General features: G+C 47.6%; 1 protein-coding gene across 1 annotated transcript; it reads left to right on the forward strand.

Moving 5' to 3' along the window:
* Positions 1-746: 746 nt before the first annotated feature.
* Positions 747-14,107, forward strand: LOC137675906 (cytochrome P450 3A29-like). The gene is made up of 13 exons (XM_068422207.1): positions 747-831; positions 1,847-1,940; positions 3,060-3,112; positions 4,450-4,549; positions 4,971-5,084; positions 5,767-5,855; positions 6,451-6,599; positions 7,088-7,215; positions 7,557-7,641; positions 8,618-8,778; positions 8,993-9,219; positions 10,687-10,849; positions 13,002-14,107. The coding sequence occupies exons 1-13, from the start codon at positions 761-763 to the stop codon at positions 13,095-13,097; spliced, it is 1,530 nt and encodes a 509-aa protein (XP_068278308.1). The 5' UTR covers positions 747-760; the 3' UTR covers positions 13,098-14,107.
* The last annotated feature ends 996 nt before the right edge of the window (positions 14,108-15,103 follow it).

A 15,103-nucleotide genomic window follows, 5' to 3' on the forward strand; every position in this document is an offset into this window, starting at 1 on the left:
TGGGCAGGAAAGCCAGCAAAGCCACCAAGCTGTGCAGTGGGACATCAAGATAAACTCCCATCGGCTCAAGTACGTACACAGGTTCTGCTCCCCACCAAGTCTGAGGTCCAGAGGGCTCTGCCTGAGGATGACGAACCCCTTTCAGCCCTGGGCAAGTGTTTCCCAGCAGGTCAGTCTCCTCCAGCCCCTTTCCTCTTGGACCTTAAGTAGGAGGTGTGGGAGGACAAGATAAATGGGGATGGGAGGGGGAGGCACAAGGGAAGGTATATGGTGATCTGTGCAGCCAGAAACCCCCAGGAGCTGGGTGGGGGGACAGTAGCAGTTCCTTGGCCCTCATGATTATACCCCTCAATAAAAGCAATGAAGCAGGCAAAAGCACAACTGGACAGGGTAAGGGACAGCAGCAAGTCTGGTTCAGCATCGCTGCTGCTGTAGGAACAGCCGGGGGCTCCCCCTGAGCCCCACATGAACCTCATGGCTTATAGGCAGGAGGTAGGGGTTAAGGAAGTTGATGCCCTTTGCTATCTTTTCCCCTAGTAAAAACTGTCCTTTCAGTGTGGCGCTGGGCACTTACCAACATCCCAATCCAGGGCGAAATCTGCCCAAGGGTTAAACTTTGAACAACCAAGCAAACAAGACAACTCCTCCTTCGCTGTCATGTGAGCGTGGCTGCAGCTAAAGGCCAGGGGAAAACAAATTCCTAAACCAAGGCTGCGGCTTCTCAGGAGACGGGTGCTCTCAGGGCAGGCTGGCAGACACGATGGATCTCCTGCCAAACTTTTCTTTTGTCACTTGGCTGCTCCTCATTGTTTTCCTCAGCCTCCTGGTCCTGTAAGTAGAGGCTGTAAGTAGAGGTCCCCCAGGGTGATGGGGAGGAGAACCCTGTGCCTGCAGCTGGGGAGGGGCTGGGGCCATCACCCTCCATATGAAGTGCCCAAGTATGTGAATTAGTGTTAAAAACCTCATCCTTGGTCTTCCTATGCTACCTTCAAGGCAGAGGCAAGGGCTGGTAAAGGGTGGCTGCGGGGCTCCCCGGTGCCCTACCCGTGCCAGCTGGAGTGGAAGGAGGAAGCTGGGCTGGGCAGGGAGGGAAATAAAAAGGAACATCTTGAGTTGTTTGCTTTTCTCAGCAGATCCGAAAGAAGATGTAACTTCTGTGTTTTTAACTGCAGCAAGCTCTGGTTGGCTGCAAAGAGACAGGGAGTCCCTGGCTGGGCTCTGCAAGCTGGGGGCAAGGCAGTGGGTGATGTCTGTGTCTGCCCATGTGCTTGTGCTGGCAGAAGCCCCCATTTAAATAGTTATGTTGGCAAAATTGCCCTTTTGCTTATGTTACTCAGGGGAGCTGTAGCGAGCTATACCGGGAATAACTTAATTTTGCTGTTATAATTTACATCCCTGCTCAGCTGCTGTGCTGCTGTGGCTCTACCACCTGAGCATTGCAGTAGGTCTTTGCAAAGACAAACACAAGGGCAGGTCTCAGCTTGAGAACTTAATCTCTCTGAGACCTCTCCTCAGTCACCTGAGTCACAGTTTTCTGATCTGGGGAACTAAACGAGGCCCTTGAATAAAGACCTGAGGTGCCTGGGTACACCGTTTGCTACGCTGGGCTGCAGCTCCTTTCAGCCCTTGTCTGGTATCAAAATGTACCCTGAATTATCGTGTACCCCAAGTGATCCTGTGTTTATTTCGTGAAGAGAGTATCCTCAGCAGGTCTGCTGCTGCTGATCCAGAATTTCAGCTTTCTCTGGTGACAGGAACCAGCTATTTAAGCTGCTCACTGTGCTCAGGATGGAGAACCTTCACTTTTCATTGCATAAATTCATCTCGCATGCTCTTTGCTTGGCAGCTATGGGATATGGCCCTTCCAGGCCTTCAAGAAGCTGGGCATTCCCGGACCACGGCCTCTGCCGTTTTTCGGGACTTTCCTGGAGTACCGACACGTGAGTACCGGCAGCTGCTGCTCCGTAGCTGCCTCAGGTTCTTACTTGTAGCTGGTGCTGTTTTTCCCATCCTTTGGGCATCTCTTTCCTCTGCCCCAGAGTCAGTCGGATGGAAATGATGCTTTCCAGTAAGAAGTTCTTTAGATAAAGAGAGAACACAAAAATTGCTTTTAGGGTCTGGCTGACCTGAACAACGTGTGCTGTGTTTTTCAACTACTTTGTAATTTAAGTTATTAGTTTCTCCCCGGGTTTCTACCTGCTCCCCAGCAGCTGAAGTTCTGTTGAAAACAAAGGAAAAAATAGTGGAGAGATGTCTAAGACTGCTGATTTCTGAGAACTGCATGTTTCTTTGTGCTTTGTGTCATCCCCATGAAGAAGCTGAATTAGCCCCAGCAATGCCCCATCTAGCCACTTGCTGTTGGGCCATCCTGAAACTAAGCCAGACAAATAGATTTCTAAATAAAACTTAAATAATATCAAGTTACCAAGCCTTACCAAATAACTGGGTAGTAGCTGGTGCCAGGTAACTGTCTGCAAATACAGAACAAAATGTATTAACTTCAATGAAAGAGGTGCTTTAGCTTGTGTTTGCTGGGCTTACAGCATGCGTGGGGTCTCTTACAAATGGTTTAGTTGATGCATGGTGAGTGTTATGTGTCCCATAAGTTTCATCCTTACATGTAACATCAGTTAAAACCTTAATGGAAACAAAGCAAAACAAAAAAGCCATCATCGCTCCGGTTCAGTAAGTGCAGTGGAAGATCTCATGAGGCCAAGGCAGCAGCAGCTCTAACTTGTTGAGCTGACGATGAAAGGACACCCTGGGATCTAGTTCTGCCTGCTAACTCCGCTCATGCTAAAACTGTGTGCCCTGGCGTACCTTGTTTTCATTACGTTTTAGCTCAGGTTGGCTAGTGGAAGTTGAAAGTGCTTCTTTTTTTTTCTCTCTGCTCTCTTTTTTCCCTCCAGTGCAAATGTCCCCTAAGTGTCTACGTGACTCGCACCCCCCAACCTCTGCCGCTTACAATGGATCTGTGGGCTGCGCCGCACTGCCAGCTGTGACCTGCTTTGATCACTCTTTGCTGGCAAACTGTTCATTTCTCCTTTCTTCTTTTGCAGGGAGTCCTGAATTTTGATCAGATGTGCTTTGAAAAATATGGTAAAATCTGGGGGTGAGTTTCTTTGTGCAGAACAATGCTGCCTGTCTGAGGGGGGCTCCACGGCCCCAAAATAGCATGGAAAAAGGTACGTTACCACCGTGTCTCAGCACTGTAGTTCCAGCAGTGACAGCTTGGGAAAAATCTAGGGTCACCACTGGGAAAGTCTCCAGCCATCTCTCCAAGGCTTCTCACCTGCTGGGATTTCAGCACAGCGCAGGGCTGGGATGATGGCAGCCAGTTGAGGGGAGGGGGAATGTCATTTGTTTGCATAAGCTTTGCAAATAACCTTTTTTTCTTTTCCCCTTTGGGAGCATTAAAAACTAAACAGCAGTGTCAGTGACCTCGAGGCTGGGGAAGCTTGCACCACAGAGAGCCCACGGAGCTCCCCTCATCCCCCAACAGCCGCCAAATGAGCCCAGCCATACCTTTATCTCTCAGCTCCAGATGGATCAGCGAGGGAAGGCACCAATCACTTCCCAACCACGGAGCCTGCCCAGAAAACTCCACTGCTTGGTGTCAAACTGAGCCCCATGCCTTTGAAGCTGCTCTTCTGTCTGTCTTGAGCAGAAAGCAAGCTGCAGGCTGCCACGGTGTTTTTCATCTTGCTCCCTGCTTCTCCCAGAGCCAGGGCACGAGCTACCTTTCAACCTGCCTCCTCGCTCCCTGCGCAGCGCGGGGTTTGTGCAGCGGCCTCTTATCATGCTTCTTTTGAGATCCTCTCAAACCCAAGCAAAATTGTTGCGCAAAAAAAAAACCCTAGAAGACTTCATGAAACCTAGCGCATTTTTTCGAAAGATTAAATATTCTCAAGCCTCTTGAAGACAGCAGCTTCTCTCGGCTGTGGCTCAAGGCTCCCTGCCCTTTAGCCCGCGACGTGGCTTTTAAGTTTTTCTGTCTCTGTTCATTGGAAAATGGAGGAGACGGATGAGTTTTTCCCCTCTCATTGCCTCATAGGCCAGGCAGGGAAATCTCCTTACCCCACCACACCAATAGGTAGGCTGTTCGGTGTGCGTTTATTGACTCCAGCTACTCATGGCAGAAACAGAGCTCAGGCAGCCCAAGTGCAGGGGATCAATGTCGTGGCAAAAGCTGCCTTTTATCTAAACCCACACAGCTTTGGCAGCTCTTCAATACCACGGACGATTGCTAGAAATACTCATGCTGTCTGTGTTTGGCGCTTTCTTTCCCTTTCTCCTGTTTTACTACATAATAAAACAGTTTCAGCCTCACCCCTTCGGCTGTTCTGTCAGAGGGGACTCAGCTGGCCCAGACCCTTTGGGCTCCGGCAATTAATGTGTGTGGCTCTGGCCACAAAGCAGGCTGCTGACTGTAGGTTTCTCTTGGCTTAGGATTTTTGACGGCAGGCAGCCTGTGTTGGCCGTTTTGGACCCCATCCTCATCAAAAACATCCTGGTGAAAGAGTGCTATACCATTTTTACCAATCGCCGGGTAGGTATCTAGTCCCGCGCTTTGCTCTCCAGTACAGGGCACATGCAACAAGAAAGAAAGAGTTTCTCCTTGGTTTCTGTTCTCCTCCTCTGAGCCCTTCAGCAAGTAGTCGCTCTCTGTTGTGCCCCAGTTTATTGATGGTACCAACAACAAAACTCTGCTAGGGCGGTGTAGAGGCTGCTCTGGCTGGGACATTGGGACATCAGCCTGGAGGTACCCTAAGGCTCATGCCGTTTATGACTCTTACACTTTTGCTTCTATTTCTGATGTTTGCTGGTTGAGGTAGAGCTGAAAGGACTTCAGGGGCCAAGTCAACAGTCTGTGGTGGGATTTTTTTTGCATTTCTGTCATGGGGAAGGGGGCTGGAAACTGTCTCCCCATATGACCATGTCCCTTTTGCTGTAACATTCTCACTGTGCAGAACTTCGGTCTGAGTGGGATCCTGAAGTCAGCCATCACCGTCGCTGAAGATGAGGAGTGGAAAAGGATTCGTACTGTGCTGTCTCCAGCCTTCACCAGCGGGAAGCTGAAGGAGGTAAAGCAGAGGCTACTGGTACTTTGCATCAATAGCTGGAGGAGGACTGGGCCATTTCTGAGTACAGATCTTCCCCTCAAATGGGGAAGTCACCTCGTTTGCCAAGACTACATCCATTAGCACCTGTGTTGTTGGGTGCAGTTCAGCAACACGGTGGCTGTCTACCATCATGGGGAGGGAATCAGGAGAATCATAGAATCATAGAATGGTTTGGGTTGGAAGGGACCTTAAAGACCATCTAGTTCCAACCCCCCTGCCACAGGCAGGGACAGAAGAAGGGTATGGGGGATGAAATGGCACACAAGGTATTGCAAGCTGAGGCTGTTGGCCCTATGACCTGTATTTTCTTCTTGCTGAGCGCATCACTCAGACCATGGGTGCCCATTTTGCATGCACTCCAGAGCCATGTTCACACCCAGCTGGAGTGGATACTTAGCTGGAATAGGAGCTGCGTGTAGATTTTGGTAGGAGAACATTGCTCAATCATAGTCATATGAGCTCTGTGGACTGATTATTGAGAGAAAGCAATGTCTGGGGCTTGGAAATGGTACCTTCCCCTTGCCTGCCCTTCCTCTACAAGCCAAAGACTTGGCAAGTTGCAGATGGCAGTGAGGAATTGCCCAGCCTTGTTTGGTGGAGGTGAAAGAGTCAACAGTGCCTTTTGCTTTGGTTTGCATTTCAGATGTTTCCTATCGTTAATCACTATGGCGAAAAATTAGTGAAAAACATTGAGAAGAAAGTGGCTAATGATGAGTTTGTGACCATGAAGGAGTGAGTAACTGTGTGGGGCTGACAGGAAAGAGTTTGTATTCAGTGTGGGGAAGGGGTCATTTTGGAGAGCCTTTTCCATACCACGCCATAGATCCCTTGTCAACTATGGAGCAAACTCCATAGTGGTCATGGGCATGGTGTGTTCCTCAGTGGTGGGCTTGCTGTGTTCTACGCTGCACTGGAGTAACTATGCACTGTTCCCTGTTTCATTTTACAGGGGGTGCATTTTGAGGAAGGTGTAGAGCCCATTTCAGAAGCCCCACAGAATGTGGTATTTTTGGATGTCATTTTTACAATCTCTTTTACAGGTGGAAATCAGAATAGTCTTTGTTAAGCCAGACTGCAGTTTAGTGCTTTCCAACTACAACCTAGGTTTTTGACACTGAGAAAAATTGCGGGATGAATGCAACTGAGGAAATTTGGGAAAATACAATGATGACTACTGCCAAATCAGGACAGGACCTACTATGTTAGAACTCTGCACTGAGTCCTTGATTAAAAGCAATTCCCCCTCTCAAGGATTGTTCCTAGACGGGTTCTTATTTACTGCTCTGGTTGGGTTCATCCCATTCACTCTCTCTTCGTCTCTACCTAGCATTTTTGGAGCCTACAGCATGGATGTGGTGGCCAGCACTTCTTTCAGTGTGAATATTGACTCCATGAGCAACCCCAATGACCCCTTCATCACCAACATTAAGAAATTTGTCAAGTTCATTTTGCTAAACCCCGTGTTCATACTCTCAGGTATGACACACCTCATCTCATACAGCCCTGAATCAATGTCAGAGGTGGTGACCACCTGCATTTCCTGGTAGCTCCCTTAGTAGCTTTGAGTCATCTTTGCCATGCAGGAGATGCTCAGCACTTTGCAGGATTAGATTCACCCTAGCAGATCTTTAGAAATAGTTCCCCAGGGAAACCACAGCTAAGATTTGTATAGCTCATGCAGGTCCTTGCAGAGACCCCGTTTGCAGAGACGCGATGGAGAGATGCTCTGTCACGAAGAGCTGCACTTAGTGTGCACATTGTGGCCATATAGTGATATATGGAGGAGATTCTCAAGTGCTATTGCATGCCAGCCATGGTTAGGTAAAAAGAGAGCTGAAGGCAACAAAAAGCAATTTTTTGGGTCAGAGTCCAGATTTACCCCTCTCCTTTCTATGCTTTGTGCCACTTTTTAGTTTCTTGGGCCCCTTTGAGCTAAAATATGTTGTTCTTTTATCTCCTTTTAGTGGTGTTCCCCTTCCTTATCCCAGTGATGGAAAAGATGAATGTGACTCTGTTACCTTCAAAGGTCATGGACTTCTTCAAGGGTGTCTTCATAAAAATGAAGAAGGAACGAGAAATGGGCGGGAGCATGGTGAGTCCAGCCCAGGTGGCCTTTTCTCTTCACTGTGCTGTCCTGCTGAGTGCATGAGGGACCTGGTGGCATCTTCAGAAGCTGTGGTGTATCACCTACTCTTCATAATAGCTCCCAGCTCATCAAACTTGGGGAGGGACAGAAACATGCCCTGCCTGGGCTTCCATGTGGAGAAAGTATCTGTCTTCATAGAGGATCTCCAGTCTGAACTTCAGAGTGCACTGAAGCCGTGAGCCGCTGGGGCTATGAATGGAGCAGGTGTCTCAGCAAGGAGCTTGTGCTGGACAAGGTTTGCCTCCTTACCAACCACATCTTCTCTGACTGACTCTGTTTCTCCCCAGGTCCGGGTTGATTTTCTGCAACTCATGGTTGATTCGCAGAGCTCACATGACAGCTCCAAGCCTGCTGAGATCGACTCGTACAAATGTATGTCTTGAGATCTGTCCTCTCAGCAGAAAGCATGGTAGTTCTTCATGCGGTTCAAGGAAGGAAGCAGGAGAGGATTTTAGTCATTAATCCTATGAGAGATTCAAGGGGCTGTAATGATGCTTATCACATATCAGCCATATTTTATTATATGCCGTTTCCTGGGATAAATCCTGAGGTCTGTTTGTGCAACAAAGAGCAAACGGAGTGAATATCTCCTTACTCACATTTCTTATTTTATCTTCTCTGAAGGCTCACAGTGTTGGCTGTATTTCATAAAGCACACAAAGCACATATGCTGCATGTACCTTGCTCACCTGTGAGCTCATCTCTGTTCCTCATCCTAGGTAAACTCTTAAATTTAGAAAATAATGGCTCAGCCAAGGCATAGTCCCAGTCCATCAGCCTCAATCAAAGCACAATACCTGTAAACTTTTGAGGTGCCAGGACAGGGTATGTGTACAGCACCCTGCGCTGCAGGCTGCATCCCGGCAGTGCTTGGACACTACTGCAGTACCAGCGTTAAATCCTGTGTTGTCCTTATTACCGCTGCCACATTATGCTCAGGGCTACTAATCCCTCAGCAGCGCAAGGTTCACCTCATGGCTTAGAGGAGCTGCTGGACATCCCTTCATCTCTAACTTTTCCTGGCATGTGCCCCTATTTTTTTTTGGCCCAGGAGCGTGGTCCCAGAAGACAACAGAGACTTTCTGAATCAAGCTCAGGCTTCACGTACCTTGATTCTTCTCTTAAAGACAGCAATGTAACACTGCTGATCTTGACAGCAGTTTTCTGGCTGTACAGCAGTGCCAGACCCACCCCTTTGTGGTACCAGAGGTTTAGGTGGATGTTTCCTTTACCAAGTGTTAAGTAGTTATGAATAGCATTACCTAAATTGATGAGTGGGATCCTGAATTCCCAAGAGTTAATCACTGAAAGTTTCAGTTTCTTGCATGTGTGTTTTGCATCTTTTCAGCATTAAGTGATGAGGAGATTCTGGCCCAGGCTCTTCTCTTCATCTTTGCTGGTTATGAGACCACCAGCTCCACCCTCAGCTACTTATCATATAACCTGGCCACCCACCCTGACGTGCAGCAGCAACTTCAGGACGAGATCGATGCAAATCTGCCCAACAAGGTAAAGGAGGGTGGGGAGATGCTGGGGTTGTTCCCACCTGTGCCTTGTAGACCCTGAGCCAGAAGCCAGCTTGGAAACAAAACCGAGTGGAGGAGGTGCCGGCACTGAGATTTCCCCTCCTGTGATCTCTGATGCCTAAAGGGGAAGCGTTGCGGGGGTTTTGGAGTGGGGGTTGAAGTCCCGTGTTGGTAGCCATCCTGATTCCCCTCCCCAGGCTACTCCCACGTACAACGCCATCATGCAGATGGAGTATCTCGATATGGTGGTGAACGAATCCCTCCGGCTCTTCCCACCTGGGGGTCGGATTGAGAGGGTCTGCAAGAAGACAGTGGAGCTCAACGGTGTGACTATTCCAGAGGGCATGGTGGTCATGATCCCAGCCTATGTGTTGCATCGTGACTCGGGGTGCTGGCCGGAGCCGGAGGAGTTCAGGCCTGAGAGGTGAGGGCCAGATGGGGGGAATAGCTGCATGCTCAACTTCAGCCCTGGGAGTGCAAATGGCAGTAAAAGAGGGGAATGCATGATTATAACATTTAAATTAGGCATTTATCATTGTCTGACATCTAGTCCCAGCATTACCGTGAGGGGAGTTTTATGATCTACATCCATAAACTGTGCATGGAATTTAATTAACTGCATTGAAAGGAGCGACAGTGAGAGCAGCTCCCAGCAGCTGTAACACTGAGGGGTTTATGGCCAGATATTAAAACAAGAGCCATTGGGTGACTGGCACGATGCCGTGCAAATCAGCAGTGGAAGGGCAAAGATGGGTAAGAAATAAAACTTAATTTTTCAAGTCAAGTTATGAAACAACCCTTGCTTAGGAGTCTCTGTCAGACCCTCAGAAATGAGGTAATAGCCCAAGGCAGACCTGTGAGACCCTGGGCCTGCTAGTCTCCAGGTGGCCACAAAGACCTTGAGGGCTGGCCCAGAGAAAGCAGGACCAGATCTGTGCCCTTGCACCAGGAGTTGAAATGCCCCTGGAAGCTAAACCTGGTGTGGGGATGTGGTGACCTTTGGGACAAAATGTGGCAGCACTATCAGGCAGAAGTTAGAGAGGGAGATGGGTGCTGCTGAAATCACCTGTGGACCCTTATGGTCACCTTGTGTTGAACGCAGAAGGAACCACACAAATGGGAGTACTCTGGCAATGGGCATGTTACACCAGTTACTCCAGTAGTTCCATCCTTACTCCAGTTGACAAACGAGGCATGGATAGCTGGACAGGATCTCTTTAGGGATCACTTGCCTTGCTGGGAGTTCATCAGAGGGATGTGCTGGTGTCTTGCTAGTGAGATACTTCACTGCTGACTTAGCGTGGCTGGGGTTTGTACCCAGACCTCATGCACCATGAATGAAAAGCTTTCTGGCATGAAAACTGATCACGAGGCAGTATTACTGAAAATGCTCAGTGGCAAATTTCTCTGTGAAACTGATTGTTCTTCCCTGTTTTTCATGATGGGGAGAGGAACAGCTAGTGTGTCTCAAAAGCAGCCCTGCCTTTAGTCACACAGGGGGAGAAGGTCTTTGTGTTTGCTCAGTCCTTTGATCTAAAGGGCAGACGTGAAGCTGTAGACCTGTGTGGTTTAGGGTTTGAAATCCAGGTTCAGTTTTTGAGCTGAGAGGGAGCTCTGAGAAAAGAGTAGTTATGAAATCTATTAGCATATTTCAGGTATTCCCTGTTCACCTGATGCACCTGGAGAGGCACAACCAACTCCAAGTAGCAGTATAAAAGCAGAGGCATAAGGTATCTATTCAGACAGAAACAAGGGACTTAGCTGGGTTCTTCTAATATGCACAGAAACACAGAAAGCTTTTGCCTTCCCAGACCCCTCATCAGTTCAGATCTGAAAGCTGACACATCCTGGAACAGTAGCTCTTTCTAACAACTTTTGTGGTTGTTATCAGGTTCAGTAAAGAAAGCAAAGAGTCTATTGACCCCTACACCTTCCTGCCGTTTGGGGCTGGACCCAGGAACTGCATAGGAATGAGGTTTGCTCTCCTCATCGTGAAAGCGGCTCTGGTCATCCTCTTGCAAAACTTCTCGTTCAGAACCTGCAAAGACACTCCGGTGAGGATATGAGATGACGTGTTTCATTATCTGCCCTTTAGTCCCACTGATGGTCCTGTGTGCTCTCTTTTGCCTACACCTCAGGACAAGCAGGGAACTATCTCTCGTGCACGTTAAATCCCTCTCTTCCCTGAGGAGTTCAGAGACCGCTAGCTTCAGGACTGCTGAAACTTGTCTGCAGATTTTGGGTTCATGAAGAGATCAGGGAGGAAGATTTCACTGTGGAGGCATATGAGAATAACTGTATTTAAATCCTCAGTTAATTTAAATGGTTCACCACAAGTTAGTGATACATTTTTTTAAGCCTCTACAGAAGTAAATTTCATGTTGGTGGAATATGTCAGGCTGAAGTCCCTGAAGTCCTCTGCCTCTCTTTGGGTGCACCTAAGTTGTCCCCCATGGTGCACTGCTGGTCTGCCTTGACCCGGCTTAGGCAGACCCTGCTCCAGAGAGCAGAAAGGGAATATCCCCCCAGCCCACCCAGCCCGCTCCAAAGCTGTGCTTTGCAACACAAACGTGGCTGTTCTCTGTGAGAGATCCCAAGACACCAAAATTCATCTCTTATGGGCCACCAGGCAGTCTCTAAAGGTAATAATTTTCAAGCAAGCACAATCTAAGCTAAATTTGAATGGGTGACCCTCTCTCGCCTTGAGGCTATGCGGGATCCCACCAGGTTCTGGTTTTGCCTGGCATCCCCATGAACACCACATGCAGTGCTGATGGGTCAGGCCCTGCAAGATGGGGCTGTTTGACATAAAGTAAATGCGATGGCTGTTGGAAATTATATGTCAAGCAAGCCTTCCTGAAAACATGGCAACTCCCTAAGACCATGAGGCAGGTAGCAGTATGTTTGGTGTTAGCTTCCAACCCCAACCCAGCTTTCTGCATTGACTGCTGCAAAAGGCATTGCCATTAATGCATTTTGTTCACGAGGCGAGCTTGGGAAATCAGAGCAGAGGGGGCAGCAAGTGTATTCAAAGGACATTCGTTGTGAGAAACAGAAAAATCCTTATTAAATTATTACTTGGCATGGGTCCTCAGCTGGAATCTCTGCAGATTCAGATTGCAACTCAACTAGTAACCTGGAGGTGAAAGACTGTAATAGTCCATTAACAATGCGGTGACCTATCCACCCTCCCCCAAGTCTAATGACATTTTTCTAGTCCTCTGCAATCAATAAAATTGATTCTTTTTATAACTGCCTTTAATTAAAAGGAGACAAGTTAAATATGTATTGTATTATTGGTGCCCGTAGGTTTATGGGGCTCTTTCGGCCCTTTTTTTCTACAGAAGGTGTCATGTACATCAGATTAGAGCAGGAGGGAAAAATTCATGCTGGAACATCCCTTTGGAATATGCATATGGAAGCTGCAGCCTCCTCTCACTCCTCCACTGATGGCACATTGGGCTCTGAGCCACATTGCTTAAATTTCCTGAAGCAAATCTTTCTGGGATATGGGGATTTTAATGCAGCTTGTTGAGCTGGGGGTGTATTATCCTTGTCCTGATGGGAAGAACGAGAGCTGGGATACAAGCAACATTGAATTGATGGAGGAGACTTGATAAAACACACTTCCCTCTCCTTCAAAATTACTCCCTCCAACATCACTTTTAAATGTTCTTTTTATTAAGATTTCCAGCCCACCCCAAGGGAGCCAGTCGCTTTTCTGTGTGAGGATGCATTTTCTTTGGCACGCAGTTTGAGCAGCAATCTTAGTTTCATTCTTCCTGGAGAGCTTATTGCTCCTCCAGCTCCCATTACGATGTAGCTCCCCTTAGCACTGACACACTTCAGCATTCAACAAAGCAGCACTGCATGCCCCTCCTTAGCTGTGGCTCCCCAGATGGATTTTGGCTGTTTTGCCCTCCACGTGCAACCTGTTGATCAGTGCAGCTCTTCCTACCATGCCATGTGAAAGCCAGAATACCCTAACCAGTTTATTCAAGAGCTGAGGGCTATTAAATCTCAGCTCGTAGTTGTTTTGCATGATCAATAGTGATAGTCCTACTATAAGTACATCTGTGGGTTAGAAAATGCATTGAAAACAAGGGGTGGCTGAGATGTAGGTGGGCTATAGAGGTCCTGTTGGTGTCATGACTGTCCTTTTTCCCAGCTTACATGGCTATTTTGTTTTTTTCCCTCCTGCTCAAGATCCCGCTGGTTCTGGACACGAAAGTTTTCATGCAACCGAAGCAGCCCATCGTCCTGAAGATGGTCTCCAGAGCCCACGCTGATCTGGAGAAGTGAAGGAAGCAGGAACAGATCAGAGGCTCTTGTTTGATGGTGCCTCCTCTAACTCTTGAGAGGAGACCCAGATTGACATGTGAGCTGTAGAAATCTCAGTGGTGCACACCCCCCATTTCACACCCGGGCACTAGGGATTTGGCCCAGCATAATTACATGAGCATTATCCTAATGAACACTAGCCCCAGATCCTGCTGTCTCAGGTCACAATAGGCATTTTGCAAGACCATTTGCACTCAAGTTATTTGGGCATTTTTTTTCTCTCCCTCTGAAGAGGCACTTTTCTAAGCAATTTGATTCCAGACGCTGTCAGTCTCTTCTGGCAGTGTAATTTAAATCAAGATACGGAGAGCAAATTGCACATAGTTAAGTAACACTACCATTGCTCCTGTTCCTACTGCCTGCTGGGTGACTCTGTATGTCTTCTGGTTGCAGAGTTGTCCAGGGCCATTTCCTCAGCTGTGTGCTGTGACCCTGACAAGTGTTAAACCGGTCACATCCTTGCAGGAATGAACGCCTGCGGCAAATTTTCTGATGCTGATTTATTTAGATTTTTCTTATGATTTTAGATGGCTTTTGCATGATTCAGAGTGCAGATGAGTTAACTGGAGGAGCCCAGAGACAAGTAGTTACCCCTAATGACTGGAGATTTGCCAAGTGGGAGAGAAGTGCCCCACATGTGTTTACTGATTGTTTGCTTATTCTACCTTGGGCATGCAGCCATCTCCCATAGAAAGGATTGTCAACACAGACACCATCTATATTACTATCATGAAACCATTTAGTCTCTGGTTTATATTAGGCCACTGTAAGACCAGCTTAACTGAATTAATAACGATGCAGGGTTGCAGCACTGTGAGCCTTCAGATGTCCTGGAGAACCCTAGTCTGGAAGAAAGGTGTTTGGCTATTGAGAGCTGGAAAGTCTTCTTAGACTTTGTCATTTTTGTAGATTCTAGAAGACATGTACGCTCACGTTTCATATTATTCCTCCAGAAACTGCTACTGGATAGCTAACTGCAATAAAAAGCTCACTTACCTCTTCTGTAACCAACTGATGCCGGTCTCTGATATTGTTCTTTCCTCTATACACAAGTGAATTCATCTGTAGGTCTCATAAGCCATTGGCCAGACAACAATGTGGTCTCATCACCTCTCCCGGCTGGGCTTCCTTACTTTGGTGGGATTCTCAAAGGAAGTCCTCTGCTTCAACAGTCAGTGCCACAGAGTGGAGACAGAAGTCCTCTTTTGCAGTTCATTCGTCCACTGTCACCTTGTAGCACCTCAAATTACTGAGGGTGCAGTCTTGCACGTATCAGCCAACATTTGTCTTTCTGTGAAATTGAAAATTGTGGGGTTTGATTCCAGCATCTGCTCCATGCTGCAAGCAGCTGACCACATGCAGGGTTCAAAGCACTCTCTGTGCCCTCTCCTAAATGCCTCATGCACCTGCTTCAGTGTACCCCTTCCACAGGAGGATGTCTTCTGCTCCCAAGCTGTGGAATTTCAGTGCTGAGTGAAATACTTGCACGTGCATATATATCTAACGCAGTCACTACCATGTGTAAGGCTGCTTGCATTCCCAGAGGATGAAAACTCATGATATCCTGAATGAATCCAAGGCATTGCCCCATGTGTATCATCAGTAGCAAGAACTGCTCCTGGAGATGTGGCATTTAAGATACCCCAGTCCAAAATAAATGGCTGAGCAGAGCCATCAATGGTGTGAGGTGTTTTCTATTGCAAAATTGGGCTGAGGAACTTTAGTCACCAGACAGCAGGTTTTACATTTCTTTTATATTCTTAGATAGATTATATATATTCTTATATATTCTTTTTATATTTTATTTCTATATTTTTCAGGAATTGAGTAGAAAACGCCAAAAGAGACCTAATAACCTTTCTGCAGCAGATTAAATTCCCCAGTGAAAGACACCCTTGCCTGGAAGCATAAGGGGAAGAGTAAGGCTGCTCCTCTAGAGAGTCACGGATGAGCTGGGTGAGAGGGTT

The sequence above is a fragment of the Nyctibius grandis genome, chromosome Z, assembly GCF_013368605.1.
Source record: "Nyctibius grandis isolate bNycGra1 chromosome Z, bNycGra1.pri, whole genome shotgun sequence".
NCBI classification, from domain to species: Eukaryota; Metazoa; Chordata; class Aves; order Nyctibiiformes; family Nyctibiidae; genus Nyctibius; species Nyctibius grandis.

What these genes read in the sequence shown, in the direction of transcription:
- LOC137675906 (XM_068422207.1), top strand. Translation starts at nt 761, where the DNA reads ATGGATCTCCTGCCAAACTTTTCTTTTGTCACTTGGCTGCTCCTCATT. An exon ending in AAATATGGTAAAATCTGGGG is followed by an intron (nt 3,113 to 4,449) that starts GTGAGTTTCTTT and finishes CTCTTGGCTTAG; the next exon opens with GATTTTTGACGGCAGGCAGC. An exon ending in CCAGCGGGAAGCTGAAGGAG is followed by an intron (nt 5,085 to 5,766) that starts GTAAAGCAGAGG and finishes TTTGCATTTCAG; the next exon opens with ATGTTTCCTATCGTTAATCA.